We start from the raw sequence: 14,062 nt of genomic DNA on the forward strand, positions 1-14,062 counted from the left end.
CCGCAAACTCTCTGGCCATCAGATAAGGTGGGAAATGGGCCTGTATTTCTCGGCCCCCACAGATAGGTCTGCCTTTATATGTTACATGGTCCTTTTCCCTTGCAGCTCTTAAATATTCTTTCCTTAAGGTAGCTTTGCAATTTCCCATGGAGGTCACTGGCCTGGACCTGCTCCCACAGAGGTTGCTGCCTCAGGCTTGGTCCCACGTAGGTCACTTGCTTGGGCCTGTTCCTGTGGAGGTTGTTGTGCCCAAATCTGGGCAATCCCCACAAGCCAACAAAGAAACCAAGTCCCATAGGTAAAAGCAAAGAGCCTTTATTGTAATCAAGTTTGCAAACTTGGTCTCTCCACTTGTCCAACATATTGGAATAACTGGAGAGCCCTGAGCTCAATTAGAATTGGGTTTTTATAGTAGTAAAGGTGGGAGTGAGGGGTCTCTGAGGTTCAGGACCCCTGATTGGCTGACATTTGTCTAGGGGTGTCCTGGTGAGGTATGCTGGCAGGTGATCCTATCTACAGCGGTTGGAACATTAGGCATTTCCTTTAAATGGTCTGTTCTTGGGCAATGGTCAGGTAATCTCAGCTTGTGGTTCTTTCCTGCTACCAGGTACTGCTTCAGGGTAAACTACTGAGACTCAGGCCTCTATTAAACTTATTGAGGGCCAGAGTTCTACTCTGGCAGGTGATAATGGTTGGAAGTAAAGAACTTCCTTTGGGTGACCTGCCTATACTTAGCTTATCATGGCTGGCCCCCACAGAGGTCTCTGTCTTGGGTCTGCTCTGGTGGAGGTCGCTGGCTCTGGCCTGGACCTGTGAAGGCCACTTACTTGGGCCTACTCTGGCAGAGGTCACTGGTCTGGGGTCCTGCGGAGGCTGCTGGCTCAGCCCTACTCACATGAAGGTGGCTCACTTGGGCCTGTTCCCTGGAGGTTGCTCGCTCTGGCCAATCCCACAGAGGTAGCACTGGCTCATGCCTGCTCCCTCAGAGGGAGTTCCCTTGTGCTTGCTCCTACGAAGGTCGCTGATTTGGGCCTGATCCAGCAGAGGTCATTTGCTGGACATAGTCCAGTGGAGGTTGTTCACTTGGGCCTGCTGCAACAGAGGTTGCTGGCGGCCTGCTCTCACAGAGGTTGCTGGCTCGGGCCTGCTCCAGGGGAGCAAAGTTCTAGTTTTTTAGAGCTATTATTATAAACTATATAAAATAATCAGAAAATATAGGTTAATGGCTAGTCATTTATAACAATCAAAATTGTAAATATGTTAGGTATGCTTTCCAGATCATATAGAGATATATTTTAGATGGACAAATGGTCTTCCAACATCTCAGAGACATACGGATTATGATGTTTAAAACATTTATTAAACTTAGGACTTTTCATGATAATGAGAGACATTTGCTTCTGATAACACCAATTTACTTCAGAGATTATAGGCATTGAAGGAACTCCTTATGGAGTTTGCTTTCAATATGGCAAGGCTAGCCATTTGGTCAAGAAGCTGCTCTTGCCTGGACTGCTTGACAGTATGTTATATAAACTGTACATGCAGGACCCACAGGATAGTGACTGCTGAACTTTGCTAAAACAAGGTAGGATGATCCTTCAGGGTTCATACTTCACAGAAGAAACTACCAGACATTTTGCAGGACACAGAAAGTGAATGAAAAAGTTTCCAAATATAGGTAGGACAGTCTTCCTATTTTCCTGCTCCATTGAAATGTCTGTCAGACACTATGGGCCTATAGACTGAAGATGAATACCCCAGCATTGCAGAGGAACTTTGAGTGACTGTCCAGACAGCCACATGTCTCTGTCATTTCTAGAGTTTTTGGAAGTTGTTTACAATGCCACTTTTGTTTACTTAAATAATATTATGTCCTTCTGGTGCCTTTGATGGAATTGAAGACTAGATAGTTATAGTTGCAGTTTTCCTTAGATATAAAATGTTGGATTTACTAAGATAGGACAGATTATGGATTATTTTCTTTAAGTTTACCAGACAAAAATGAATTGTAATTTAGTAGATCATTGATACATTTTTTTTACTTGAAAATTGTTCTTACTATGTACAGTCTTACTATGTTAAAGTTAAAGCTTTTCATTTCTGCTAAAGAAAAGGGTAGAAATATTGTGGAATATTATTTTGAAATGTATTGCATTTTTCCTTACTGCATTTATTAACAATTCAAAGATGATTTTGATTAAATAAAATTAACCTGCAAGCAGGAAGTTGATTCAGCAAACAACTGACAGAAAGTTGTAAGGAAAAACCATGTGTAGCAAGGGTTTTTAGGTGGGGGCAGAGAGAAGGATGCTGGGTGGTTTGGAAGACCCCAGCAAAGAGAAAGGCTTAGCTACTTGCTATTCAGTCTCTGTGAGCAAACAGAGTTCCACCTCAAATCTTGAATTTTGAGTTCTTTAGATTTTTATAGTTTCCCTTAGTATCTTTGAAAGAACCAGTGCCTAAGAGAACAGAATCTCCTCAGGCTATGGCCCTTGTGGCTGAAACCATTGCTTAAGGGGCAGCCACTGTAGATAATAAAAATGCATGCAAGTAAATGGGACCCAGAAACTTCTAGAAACAAAATTCTAATGAGAATGTTTTGATGAAGGAGAGAAGTTGTTGTGAGAAATTCAGTTTCTGTGACAGGAAAGAATACCAGTGAAGAAATGAAGAGACATCTCTGTGAGTTCAAGGCCAACCTGATCTACGAGAACTAGTTCCAGGACAGGCTCCAAAACTACAGAGAAACCCTGTCTCAAACAAACAAGCAAAACCCAAAGAAATGAAGAGATGGCTAAGCCTACAAATTATTTTATTTCCCTATATGTAAAGGCATGAAGTGGACTAGCTCACAACCTCATTTTGCAGGCTTCAGTATTCTAGAAGGCTCCTTCCCAGTCTTACAGGACAATTACTGGTATATCTTGTTTTTCTTAAAGATAAATTTAAGATACATAAAGGTATCTTTATGTATCTTAAGATATGTATTTCTTAAGATACATAAAGGATACAACGTGCATGAGGCAAAAGTAAAGATTTTGTTGGTACAGAGGATAGAAGAGGACATGTGACGGCCATGTGTCCCCATCCGTGGGGTATATGACTTCATTGTATCTACTGCATGCATATTGTCTTTCCGATGTTCAGTACACAGCATGATTAATGTTCTGAGCAGGAATTACTCTAGGAAGCAAAAGATTGTTCAAAAATAAAGCTCTTTATTAATCAATAAAATAACCATGAAGATGCATCATCTCACCAACTGCAGTGGGAATTTTTCACTTCTGTGCAGTGAAACTCAAGAGCAAGTACAGTGGTTCCGGTGATGCTCATTAAGAAGGACATCTGCTGGGCTCGTGTTCTTGAGCCATAGACGTACAGGAATAATTAACCATCCTGATATATAATAAATTAGGCAAGAGATAACAAGATTCATTTTACAGTGTTTGCATGTCTTCTCATGGCAGTCAGCATCGGAGCCAGCTGTTACTCTTCAGAGTGTGTGTCACCATCCTGGCATTAGGGTCAAACTCAAACTGTGATGATCCACGGAAGAAATAAAAAAACCCTGCGAACACAAATGAGAAAAATTATGCCAAGTTTATGATATGAATAACTAGGAAAGAGCAGGAGCTGGTACAAGAGGGTGTGTGGTAGTGGTGTCTACCTGGCACCAAGCTGAATGATCTGTGTGATTTCAGCTCACTGGTGAATCCTTACCAAAAATGTCTGCCAAAACCGAAAGAGGACAAACTGAAAATTGGAATGAGTTAAAGCTTCCCAAGGCAATAACCCCAGTAAGCAGCAGAGTGGGAATTCCATTTCATTCCTCTGGCTCTGACGCTCGCATGCTAAAACACCAGAATATACTACTACTAAACAAAATTCTAAGCAATTTTAGTATTTAAGGCTTCCTCCCTTTCTTCCCAACTTTCCTTGCCCCAACTAGCATGGTATGGGAAGCAATGAACCCAAGAGAATGAGACAAATGAGGAAACAAATCAGAGGTTCATTTTCTTTTTGTGTATATTATGGGCAAGTTGTTTTAAAAGCAATGTCCGTGATCTCATGAGCACCATGACTGAAGCCCTGGCAGATGCCCCAGACATGCCTTCAAGGGAACAAGCGACTGTGTTGTTTTCCCATAAGTCATTACCAACAATCAACAAACTTTGGTACTCTCTGTTTCCTAGGGAACAATGGACGTAATTTCAGACTGCAACAGGAGCCCAGGCATAGTCTTTAGCATAGGAGACAAAGGCTACCAGTCAGCCTGGCTCACATTGGCTCTATCTTATATGACACAGCAGCGGTGTGAAAGACCACTGTCCATTGTCCCAGTGTTATGGAACAGAATCTTGAAAATTATTAAAGAAAAACAAATTTTAGACCATATTTGCATCAATTGCAAGTTACCATTTCAGGATTTAAATAAAAAGACACAAGGCAAAGGATTTGAAAGTTCTTTGATTTTCACTTCATTATTGCTCTTTTAACACCCTTGTCAAGTTTGACATCACAGAAAATCAACCAACTTTGCCAAGTTTTAGTGAATGTTATTTAAAAGCTTGTAGGCAAGTGTTTGTTGTGACATTTCTTATAGTAAGCTTCCAGTTGACATAGCCCACATACACTTAACTGTGATACCCTAAAACGCCCAATGCCCCTACTGTCGATGACGTGAAGTTCTTCTTACCAAATGCCTGCAACACGGCATCAACCTGTGGCTCGATTCCTGGAAAGTCGTCTTTTATCAGCTTGGGGAAGCCTTCATCCATAAGCCATCTCTTCTCATCAAATCTACAGCATGGGAAAGGAATTGAGAGCCACACCTAAGTCCCGTCATACACATGGTATGAGGTGTGCTAACAGTGCGGGGTCCAGGACAGCCTCTCAAGTTGTGCAGCGCTAAATGTTTTTGTGTGGGAGGAGGGTATGGTAACGTGTGAATTTCATGGGCTTGTAAGCATCTCTCATAGAATAATGATCTCCTGAAACAGGCACATCCTGCTGTAGTCTATAGAAATTCTGTGTGTGTACCTTAGGTCAGTTTTCTAAGCCTGGACATACAAAACCCAAGAATCTACTAATCGTAAATATATAATAAAACTTATATAAACAAAAGATGGAAGCTAAGTTAAAACAGTTGGCCAAAAATAGTTGTGCTATCTACTACACTAGGACCTAGTATGCTCTACATCGGCTGCACCTGGCTTCGCATGGCAGCCACATGCTGGAAGGAAAGGGAGTGAGAAGGCAGTGTGCTTGTGGCCTCAGGTTCACCATCCCTCACGTCCTTTGCTGACTGGATACGTGGCCAATGGTGCACACTGGAGAAGCCCTTTGTATTTCTGAAATTGAACCACCATGCTATCTTTTGCTTAATCTGAACATTTGAGGTTTGGAAACATTAGAGGGTAGGCAGGTATCCTGAGAGAAAGAAAACTGCCTTCTGTAGTTAGGCTTCAAGCAAACTTTCTTCCTAGATCTCACCTCCAGTATTGGTCGTCCACAAAGAAGTACGTCTTCTTGGTCTCCTTATCACTCACAGCGGCGTCAATCTTCCTGACCGCGGGAGGGAAGCCGAGAGCGTGGATGCTTTTAGGGTAACCTGCTTGGATCTCACTTCCTCGGACTGCCCAGAACTGAGTTCCTGTTGAAAAATTTCCCAAGAAATGTTGTTTGAGTAAAATTAGTTGGTTTTTGAAATGAGAATAGTGACTTGTTTGATAAAGATAAAAGATGAAGTCTTGGCTTTCATTCCAACCCCTAACTCCATGCTTAGTTCACAACTGGTATTTTAAAATGTTTCCTGGGTGGGTGCGGTGGCGCACACCTTTAATCCTAGCACTGGGGAGGCAGAGGCAGGGGATTCTCTGTGAGTTCAAGGCCAGTTTGGTCTACACAGTGAGTCAGATGAGTCAGAACTATATAGTGAAATCTTGTCTCAAAAATAACACTTTCTGGATGAGGGGAAATGCAAATGAACAAACAGCCGAGCAGATTTGCTGCCCTTTCTGTATCCATTTCTTGGGATCTATTCGTACTCATATCTTTATTTATCCTTGGGGTCACAGTGGCCAACTCTACTCATCTCTGCCAGCAGCCTCTTGGTCCTAGACTTCCCTCATAAGGCTGTCCTTGGTAGGTCAGACGCTTAAAATGCTTATTTACAACCACCAATTCCGATCTGTTCTTCTTCCCAGAAAACCTCTAAAATTTAACACAATGGAGAAAACTCATACTTTGAAGGTCTTACCGTAAGTTTTATTTCAGCAAAGCAAAAAAAATGATACAGTTTTTACCTTTAAAAATGAAAACAGTATCCTTGCTATGTGCTTCATAGGCAGCATCTAAGTGTGAAGGAAGAGAGGGCCAAAATGCTGAAATCAAGTGAACTTCAGGCTCGGGGTTTCGGCGGGATAGGCGCCAAAGGTACCTGTAATACACAAAACTGCAGCAGTCTTTCTCCTTAAACAGTAAGCACAGAGGGGCACAGGCTTCTGTGGACAGTGTTCACAGTGGTGTGCATTACATTGTCTCACATGTAATTTCAGGTGACGGGAACAGGCACTGCTTTGTCCCACACGTGACGGGTCCAACCCGGAGTGACAGGGCTGTTCACCCTGTTCCAATAAGATTACCCAGCTTGATGCTGTGCAAAAGTATTTTATGACTCGGCTGACACATTTAAGATGCCGTGTATCCTTTTAAATGTGAGAATCTTGGTAATGCAGGGCAAAGAAAGCCGGGAGCAGTCGGTACACATGGCAGGGGTCTGGGACAGCAGGAATGGAAGGACTTTTTCTTTGCTCTTTTGGTTCTGTTTGAGTGTTATGTATGAATATTGATCACCTTTTCTAAAATGAGTTACTTTAAACAATAGCACTTTCTAGCAAAGATAAAGATACTTGTTTGGCTCTAAAGATGGATGGCAGTTTTAGAAATTCCGTGAATTATGATATTTAAAGAGTGAAAAATAAAAATAAGAGACAAAGTTCCCTGATTTAATGGATCTTATATTCTGCTGAGCAAAGATCATCTGGGAGTCTAGAAAGAAATATTCTGAACAATTCCAAGGAGATCCTTAAGATGCAATATAAATCAGAACTGAACAATTTTAAAATGTGTCTGAAATATGTTATAATCATATTACATTATATGTACTACATAAATACATTATATATAATCCCAAGCTTATTTTCCTTTCTGAGCACTGAACACCAAAAGTACGGAGGGAAATACAATGTTGTGGTCTAACCTGTCTTTAAAGAATAGGAGTTCCCCTCTCAGGGTGCTGATTGCATCAAAGGACAGAGAAGGATCACACTTGGCTGGCATCTCAGGTCTTGGAGAGACAGAGGATGTGGGCACCACTGTGACACCAGAGTAGGGATGTGGTCCTGAAGAGAATAGGTTAGGGGAAGCAAATGTTAGAAAGTCAGGGATGCATCTAACAATTTACACACTGTCCAAACTTTTCCACGGTGTTTTGAGATGGAACAATATGCAGCCCTTGACTCCTGGGGCCAGGGAGGCAGCTCAGCTGGCAATGGGACCTGGTGCTGCCAAGCCTGATGACTTGAATGGGTTCCCAAGACCAGCATAGTGGAAGGAGAGAACTCACTCCCACAGGTTGGCCTCTGACCTTCAAATGTATGCCATAGCATGCATGCTCAGGTGCACATGCCCACATGTGGGCGTGCACTCCCCCCCCCAAACAGCATGTAATAAAAACAGACCTTTCCTGAAGACTCACTACACAGCAATCTCTTTTAAAAATGAGAATTGTAAACACGTTATTTATTCAGTGTGACCGACTTGGAACAGTGACATAAGGCAACTACTTCATCCTTGGGGCCCTAACCAGTTTAGGTAGAAGGATTGCACAACTAAATAACCTAACCAAGCCATATAATGAATTTCTTCCTATCCTTAAACCTTCCCCCATTCTCAGCTCCTGTCTCTTCTGCAAGGTGGTCAGATAAGGAATAAACGTTTCCTCAGTAGAGACATTCCCATCTGCAGGGCTCAGTCTTTGCCCACAGTGAAATTCCCAGGGAAACTAGGATTTCATGGGGTCCACACTTTCATTGGACGTTAACAAAAGAAAAGATAGAAATGCCTCTTTAGGATATCCTTCTTCCTTCCAGGCAGGCAGGTTCCAGGTGTGATAAGGGTGGGGACTGCCAGTGGGGTTGGGGAATTCCAGGTGTTGTCATGAGAGCTACATGCAGTTGCCAAGAAAGGGAAAGCGTGGACGAGCTGGCGTGGCTGATCCACCACAGCTCAGCGGGCACGGAGCACAGCAGGGGCCAGTTTGTCTTCAGGCCCACCCCACGCACCTTCTCTGCTCACTGGATCCTCTGGCTTTCACCCAAATCTCCCTCCCTAACAGTTTCTTCCTGCTCCACAGCTCTTTGTAAATGCCTGATTGCCCTGAACCTAGAGTGACTGCTGAGGTTCAGAACCTCCTGACAACCTGGATGTCATCTGGTGTCACCATCTCTCCAGGCTCCTAACTGGGGGTTGCAGGCCTCAGGGAAGCAGACTATCACCCCGTTCTGACAAATCAGCCTTCGTGCCTGCAAGTTCCTTTTTTCTCCTTACAGGAAGTATAAACTCCAGCGGGGATACGCCTGACGTGCATCCTTGTGGGCGCCTGTTGCTACCTTTTTACTACATCCGAGATAAACTCAAGTCTGTGGCCTTGGTCCCGTGGTCAGCCACTTTTTAAAAACTTGTACTGTCAGTTTTTCTCCTGATCATTTCTTGGACTCTTTCCTCATTTGTGAAGATCTGGGCTCAGAAAGTTCATTAAGTGCCAAGTCTAAGTTATTTCTGACGCTATCAATCTTTTATTTCTCTGGGCCATCAGGGCTGAGGTAGAGATGAACTTAGGATCAGTCGCTCACATCTCACTGCTACTAATGACACATACTGCATTCTTAGAGAGTGCTGACCAGGGCCAGCAAGCAGACAAAAGCACCCTAGGCCTTTTTCTTCATGCTCACCATAGAGGGACTGAATGCCATCTATATCATCCTGAGAAAGCCGGAACTGGGCTGGGCTTCTGGAGAAGTTGTAGACTGGGTACATCACAGCTTCTTTTTTGTCTGAGTGAAAGAGACCCAGGGCATGGCCAAGCTCATGAGCAGCAACCAGAAAAAAGTTGGTGCCTGTTTGAGAAAGCACAGATCCTCAGAGTCCCGCAGTTACTATCCCACAAACACGCGCACACTCTAGCTCAGGGCACCGTCTGGATCCACACTGCCTTTCCTTATTTGCTGGCTCACTAACTAGCGTACTCCAGACTCATCACCTGTCTTTCATGGTTGACTTGAAGCCAGTGTCTGAGACAGTTGTTCACTAGTTGCTGTCCTGTGGCAACAGTGGTAAGTCCTGTTTTATTGACAGGATAAAGATGAATTGCATGACAATAAAAAATATATCTTTATTGTCTAGAAATGAGGAACGATTGTTAGGATTTAGTAACAAACTGGTTTTCACCTCAGTTTGAATCAAGCACAAGCTATTTATATAGTCTTCCACTTCTTAAGTAAGAAATCTATGGGGAGTTTCATCACCATCAACTTCTGATTGTTATAAAGACCTTCCTAAGACAGCTTAATGGAAATAAATGTATTCACAATGCATCATGTATGTTTATGAAACCATCAAAAATTAGATTTTAGAGAATTTACCCCCTTGTAATAGGTGTCATACAAAGATACAAGTTCAATATAAACAGAAACATGTCCTTTGCCTGTTCATGCCATGAACACAGCCGGACTCAGAGTTGCCTCACATTACGAACGGCTCTGTTGGTGCTTATCATTAAAGCAGAGGTTTGGACTCTTAAAAAGAAGAAATGTTATTTCTATCATGTGGCACTTAGCGCTACAGACCTGCACTGTTAGTGCTTTATATTAATCGTCTGACCCACACTCAGAAATGCAAAAATTATGATGTTTCAACAGCGTGTTTCCAAACTTCAAATGCCATTCACGACATTTAAGTAGAGTGCGGTTAATAGCAGTCAGTAAGGTTTTCCAGAAAAAGTCTGATGGGGAGCAAGGCTTCCGAGCTAGTAAAGGCAGCATGTTGATTTAAACAGAGCATCTCCCTTCAGTTTCTGACTTTGTCTCCCAATCATTGCATTTAAAAGAAAGAGAGGCAAATGAGAATTCAAAGTCAAGGGCAACTTCTGGGGTCTCGTCTTGCTCCGAGTGCTCTTCCAGCGCTGCTCCTTCATGACTGCAGCGGCGAGCAGCACCCCTAAGACACTGAAACCCTTTACCAGGCCCTGGCTGCGGAAGGAACACCTAGCAGCGCTTACTGTATTGTACTTGGTGGGCAAAGAAAGACGCAGTTTACACAGCTTGTTAGTAATGATGAGAGCAACAGAGCTTCCGATTGCCACACAGATAATCAGAAATAGAAGCTAACAGGACAACTCATATCTGAACTCATCCTACCTGAGGATCCCAGCGTCCATGTTTCATCCTCATCGAAGTGAACATCTCCATAAAATCCACGCCCAGGTGGGTAGGCATGAGCCAGACTCTGCCCCGGTCCGTCAAAAGGGTAAAAGTCTCCATGTTCTGATGGAAAACAAATTCATGGAAATACTAGTAAGAATTTCTTCTAACTCTTTTCAGTAAGACAGCACAGGGCTGTGTGGGCTGAACGCTGCTGTCTCTCAAAGTCCTCATGTTGACATGTAATCTCCAGTGTGATGGGATCACAGGCAGCTCCTTTAGAAGATGCTCAGGGAGTGAGTGGTCCGTGACAGTGAGTGCCCAGGTGATTGGCACTGAGGGAGCCTCTTGGGCACGTCTGCTGCACCAGGAAACATAGGTGCTCCCTAAGAACAGAGTCTCACTAAACTGAGTCTGCAGCCCTTTATTTTGAATTTCTTATTTTCGGGAACTCCAAGTAATATCTTTCTGTTGTTTACAAATTTTCCAATGTGAGGCATTTTGTTTTAACAGCCTGAACAACTCAAACACCAGATGGGTAACATGAGCACAGCTTAATTACCTCCAGCCGCGAAGGAGATCATGATGTCCGCCTCTCCTTCAGAGAGCCTGGAGAACGTGAGCGGGGTCACCGCCTCCCAGACTTTCAACGCTTTCTCAATGGCAGAATCCACACTCTCTCTAGGTAAATCTGGTGTATAATTTACAACCCTGGAGGAGAGAAGTGGAAGAAGGAAATGTGTGTTGCTGCGAGGCCTCTGGCAGTGCTAGCATGGTGTGAAAACTTTAGACCCAATTACTTACCTGTAGGTGAGGTGGGTTTTCCACCACTTTGGCGAATATAGAAAGGTACTGTAGCCACCAACGTCGGGGACGCCACATCTGGGCTTGAGCATCACATCCATAGTGTTGGAGTCCAGCTTCCCTGTCATCTCCAGCCCGAGGAACTTCTGCATTTCTTGAATTTTTTTGACAACAGGACTACTTTCCTTTCTTCTAAACATTTGTTTCTCATTTTTTTCTAAGTTGTAGTATTTTTCTAGATATTGCTAGCGGAGTGAAAGATACAGTTTTAATCTATGTCTATGAATTTTAAACTATTTATAAAAACCTCAAAATTCATTTTAATTTTTCACAGTTTAGTGAAAGAAAAGTAGGATGTCATATCTAATTTGATTTTTTCACCGAGATGCCCCATTTTATTATTTTTATTGCAATTTAATATGCTACCAGAGTAAGGAACCTGGCAGAAGGGTATGATTGCATAAATGACTGTATCTAAGTCTTCTCATTTCCATTATTAACATAGACCTGCTAATACTGAATGGTGTTAGATAAATTCTTTTTTTCACAAATGAAAAATTAGAGTATGCATTATTTCTTGAAGTTGTAGAAGATAAATAATTCTGAAGCAAGAGATTTCATCCATTCCCCATCGTCTCTTCTCAACCTGGGCTCCTGCCATTGGCCATCCTTGAGGAATTACACTTCCTTGCCTCTCTTTTCTTCTCTGTAAAGATGGACTTTCTACCTCTTACACTTTGATATTTTCCAGCACAACTTCTAATCAGGTCATGTGCTCCTGTTGGAAGACCAAAGAGGTACCGTTGTCCTTCACTTGAGCTGATTACTTACCTGAGCAAAATCCATGCTTGGGGGGTCTTGCCTCACTGCGCCCTGCAGAGGATATGCTAAACAGATGGGCAGGCACAACAACAGCAGCTGGACAGCCAGCCGCTCCATCCAGACAGACAGCCTTTACTTTAACAACAATCCTTCTCTACTTTCTGACTTCTATATCTTCGTTTTCTCGGCCACTCTTTTATAGGGAGTCAGTGTTTAGGTCACTAACAGAATGACTCACATGTGTGTTATTTTTAATCCCAATGACTGCACGCTCTTTCACAGAAGCTCAGCACGAAGACGGAATGGCTTACATCAGTGAATCCCTTGCCCTATCACACTGGAAAGAATGCTTACTCTCCAGGAAGTGGCTTCTGTGTTTGTGAAGAGGAAAAGGAACTGACTAGAGAGTTAATGTTTATACAATATTTAGATATTTTGAAAGCAGTGGGTTTTTTGTTTTTGTTTTTAGCAACACACATTAGGCTCAAATACATGTAGGCAAGAAATAAATAGATTAATGGAAGAAGATTCCAAATGTAGCAATGATGATGGCTATCTAGGAAGATATAATGACAGAAACTCCATTTTTGAGTCCTTGCGTGTACAAGTGTTACCGATTTCCAGATGGATTTATTGGCCTTTGGGAGGGAGTGGGGTGCACTGTGAGAAGGCAGCCGACATGGAAGAGACAAGGTCCGGAAGTGAAGCCCAGGTGCCCACCCCGCGTCTGTTTCATGATGATGTCATCAGTCTCGGTTGTTTCATGATGATGTCACCATGCACTGGCTGCATAAAGACTTGTCAAATGGAAGTCAGCTAATTGCATATTGGATGAAGATGCTCCCCCTACCTCCTTCCTTATCTTTGCTTTTCCATTTTTATCCTTTCCCTTCTTCTAAAGCACAAATGATTAAGGTTCACAATGGAATTTCCAGTCCTTTCTCTTCACATAACATTACCGATTAAAAGTATTTTCATTTCCTCCTTTGGCCAACCTGCGGGGCTCTTCAAACACAGAGAGTCTGCAGTAGCTGTTAAGCCCAAATTAGCTCTTTGAAGAGAAACATTTACTTTTGTTGATATGTGCGTGCCACACGTGTTCCAGTGCCCTCCGAGGCTGAAGGTGGAAGTCAGATTCCCTGCGGTGGAGTTAGAGGTGGTGTGGGCTGCCCTGTAGGTGCTAGGGGCTTGAGCAGCTTCTCGGGGAGGAGCAGCAAGCCCTCTTACCCGCAGAGTCGCCTCTCCAGCCCCACATGTCTTAATACTGAGGTCAGAGGGTGCCAAAATGTCTAAAGCCCATGTTTCTGCCAGTGAAAGGAAAATAATCCTGCCGTATCTGCAGTACAAAATTTCAAATTAGTGGAAGAAGCAAGCAAATATTGGAATGACTTTTTTTTAGTACCATCTACCTCCCTACCAGAGGGTGCCATGGCAACGGAGACTGAAGCACATCTTAGGGTAGGGGTGTGTGCCCTGGGCCAGCTGGTCAGCTTGTGACTTAGCATAGGTATTGCACAGAGAATATACCAATCTAAAACCAGGAGCAGGGAAGCTGGCTACTAGCAGACTGAGACAAAGTCAGCTACACTCGAGCAAGTACCTAACATACCACATGATCCCTTTTCCTATGAAATGGATAACATCACTCAGGGGATGAGTTTTAATGTGGACTCCGTGCTGGATTAAGCCCTATTTCATTTTATTCTTGTGTCTTTCACAGAAAGAACTTGTCAGCTGGGCAGATGCCTGACTTGACAAGTTCTGAGATGCCCTATGTTCCTTTGAGTCATGCCTTTGTTAGTGTTGGCACACCCTGCGACGGTTCCTGTGTGCCCAAGAGCTATGGCAGTGACTGTAGTTGACTAACTGTGCAAGGACGTGACTTCCAGGGCTGATTTGGATGGATAAATTTACTCTAAGCCGCCACACCTGGAGGAGATTAATGACTCGGG

At 43.2% G+C, this 14,062-nt stretch overlaps 1 protein-coding gene across 1 annotated transcript; it reads right to left on the reverse strand.

Moving 5' to 3' along the window:
- Nucleotides 1-3,201: 3,201 nt before the first annotated feature.
- Nucleotides 3,202-12,271, reverse strand: LOC125400639 (stromelysin-2). The gene is made up of 10 exons (XM_048434741.3): nucleotides 12,120-12,271; nucleotides 11,289-11,533; nucleotides 11,047-11,195; nucleotides 10,482-10,607; nucleotides 9,018-9,182; nucleotides 7,265-7,406; nucleotides 6,309-6,442; nucleotides 5,497-5,656; nucleotides 4,700-4,803; nucleotides 3,202-3,571 (listed from the first exon to the last, which is right to left on the reverse strand). The coding sequence occupies exons 1-10, from the start codon at nucleotides 12,225-12,227 to the stop codon at nucleotides 3,471-3,473; spliced, it is 1,434 nt and encodes a 477-aa protein (XP_048290698.2). The 5' UTR covers nucleotides 12,228-12,271; the 3' UTR covers nucleotides 3,202-3,470.
- Nucleotides 12,272-14,062: the final 1,791 nt, after the last annotated feature.

This window comes from Myodes glareolus, chromosome 4 (assembly GCF_982192425.1).
Source record: "Myodes glareolus chromosome 4, mMyoGla1.1, whole genome shotgun sequence".
NCBI lineage: Eukaryota > Metazoa > Chordata > Mammalia > Rodentia > Cricetidae > Myodes > Myodes glareolus.

Bases quoted from the DNA above. Each gene is read 5' to 3' on its own strand.
- LOC125400639 (XM_048434741.3), bottom strand. From the start codon at position 12,227: ATGGAGCGGCTGGCTGTCCAGCTGCTGTTGTTGTGCCTGCCCATCTGT. The intron at 11,534-12,119 runs GTAAGTAATCAG...TCACTCCGCTAG, and splicing joins CAAGCATGGATTTTGCTCAG to CAATATCTAGAAAAATACTA. The intron at 7,407-9,017 runs GTGAGCATGAAG...TATTCTCTTCAG, and splicing joins TGGCATTCAGTCCCTCTATG to GACCACATCCCTACTCTGGT.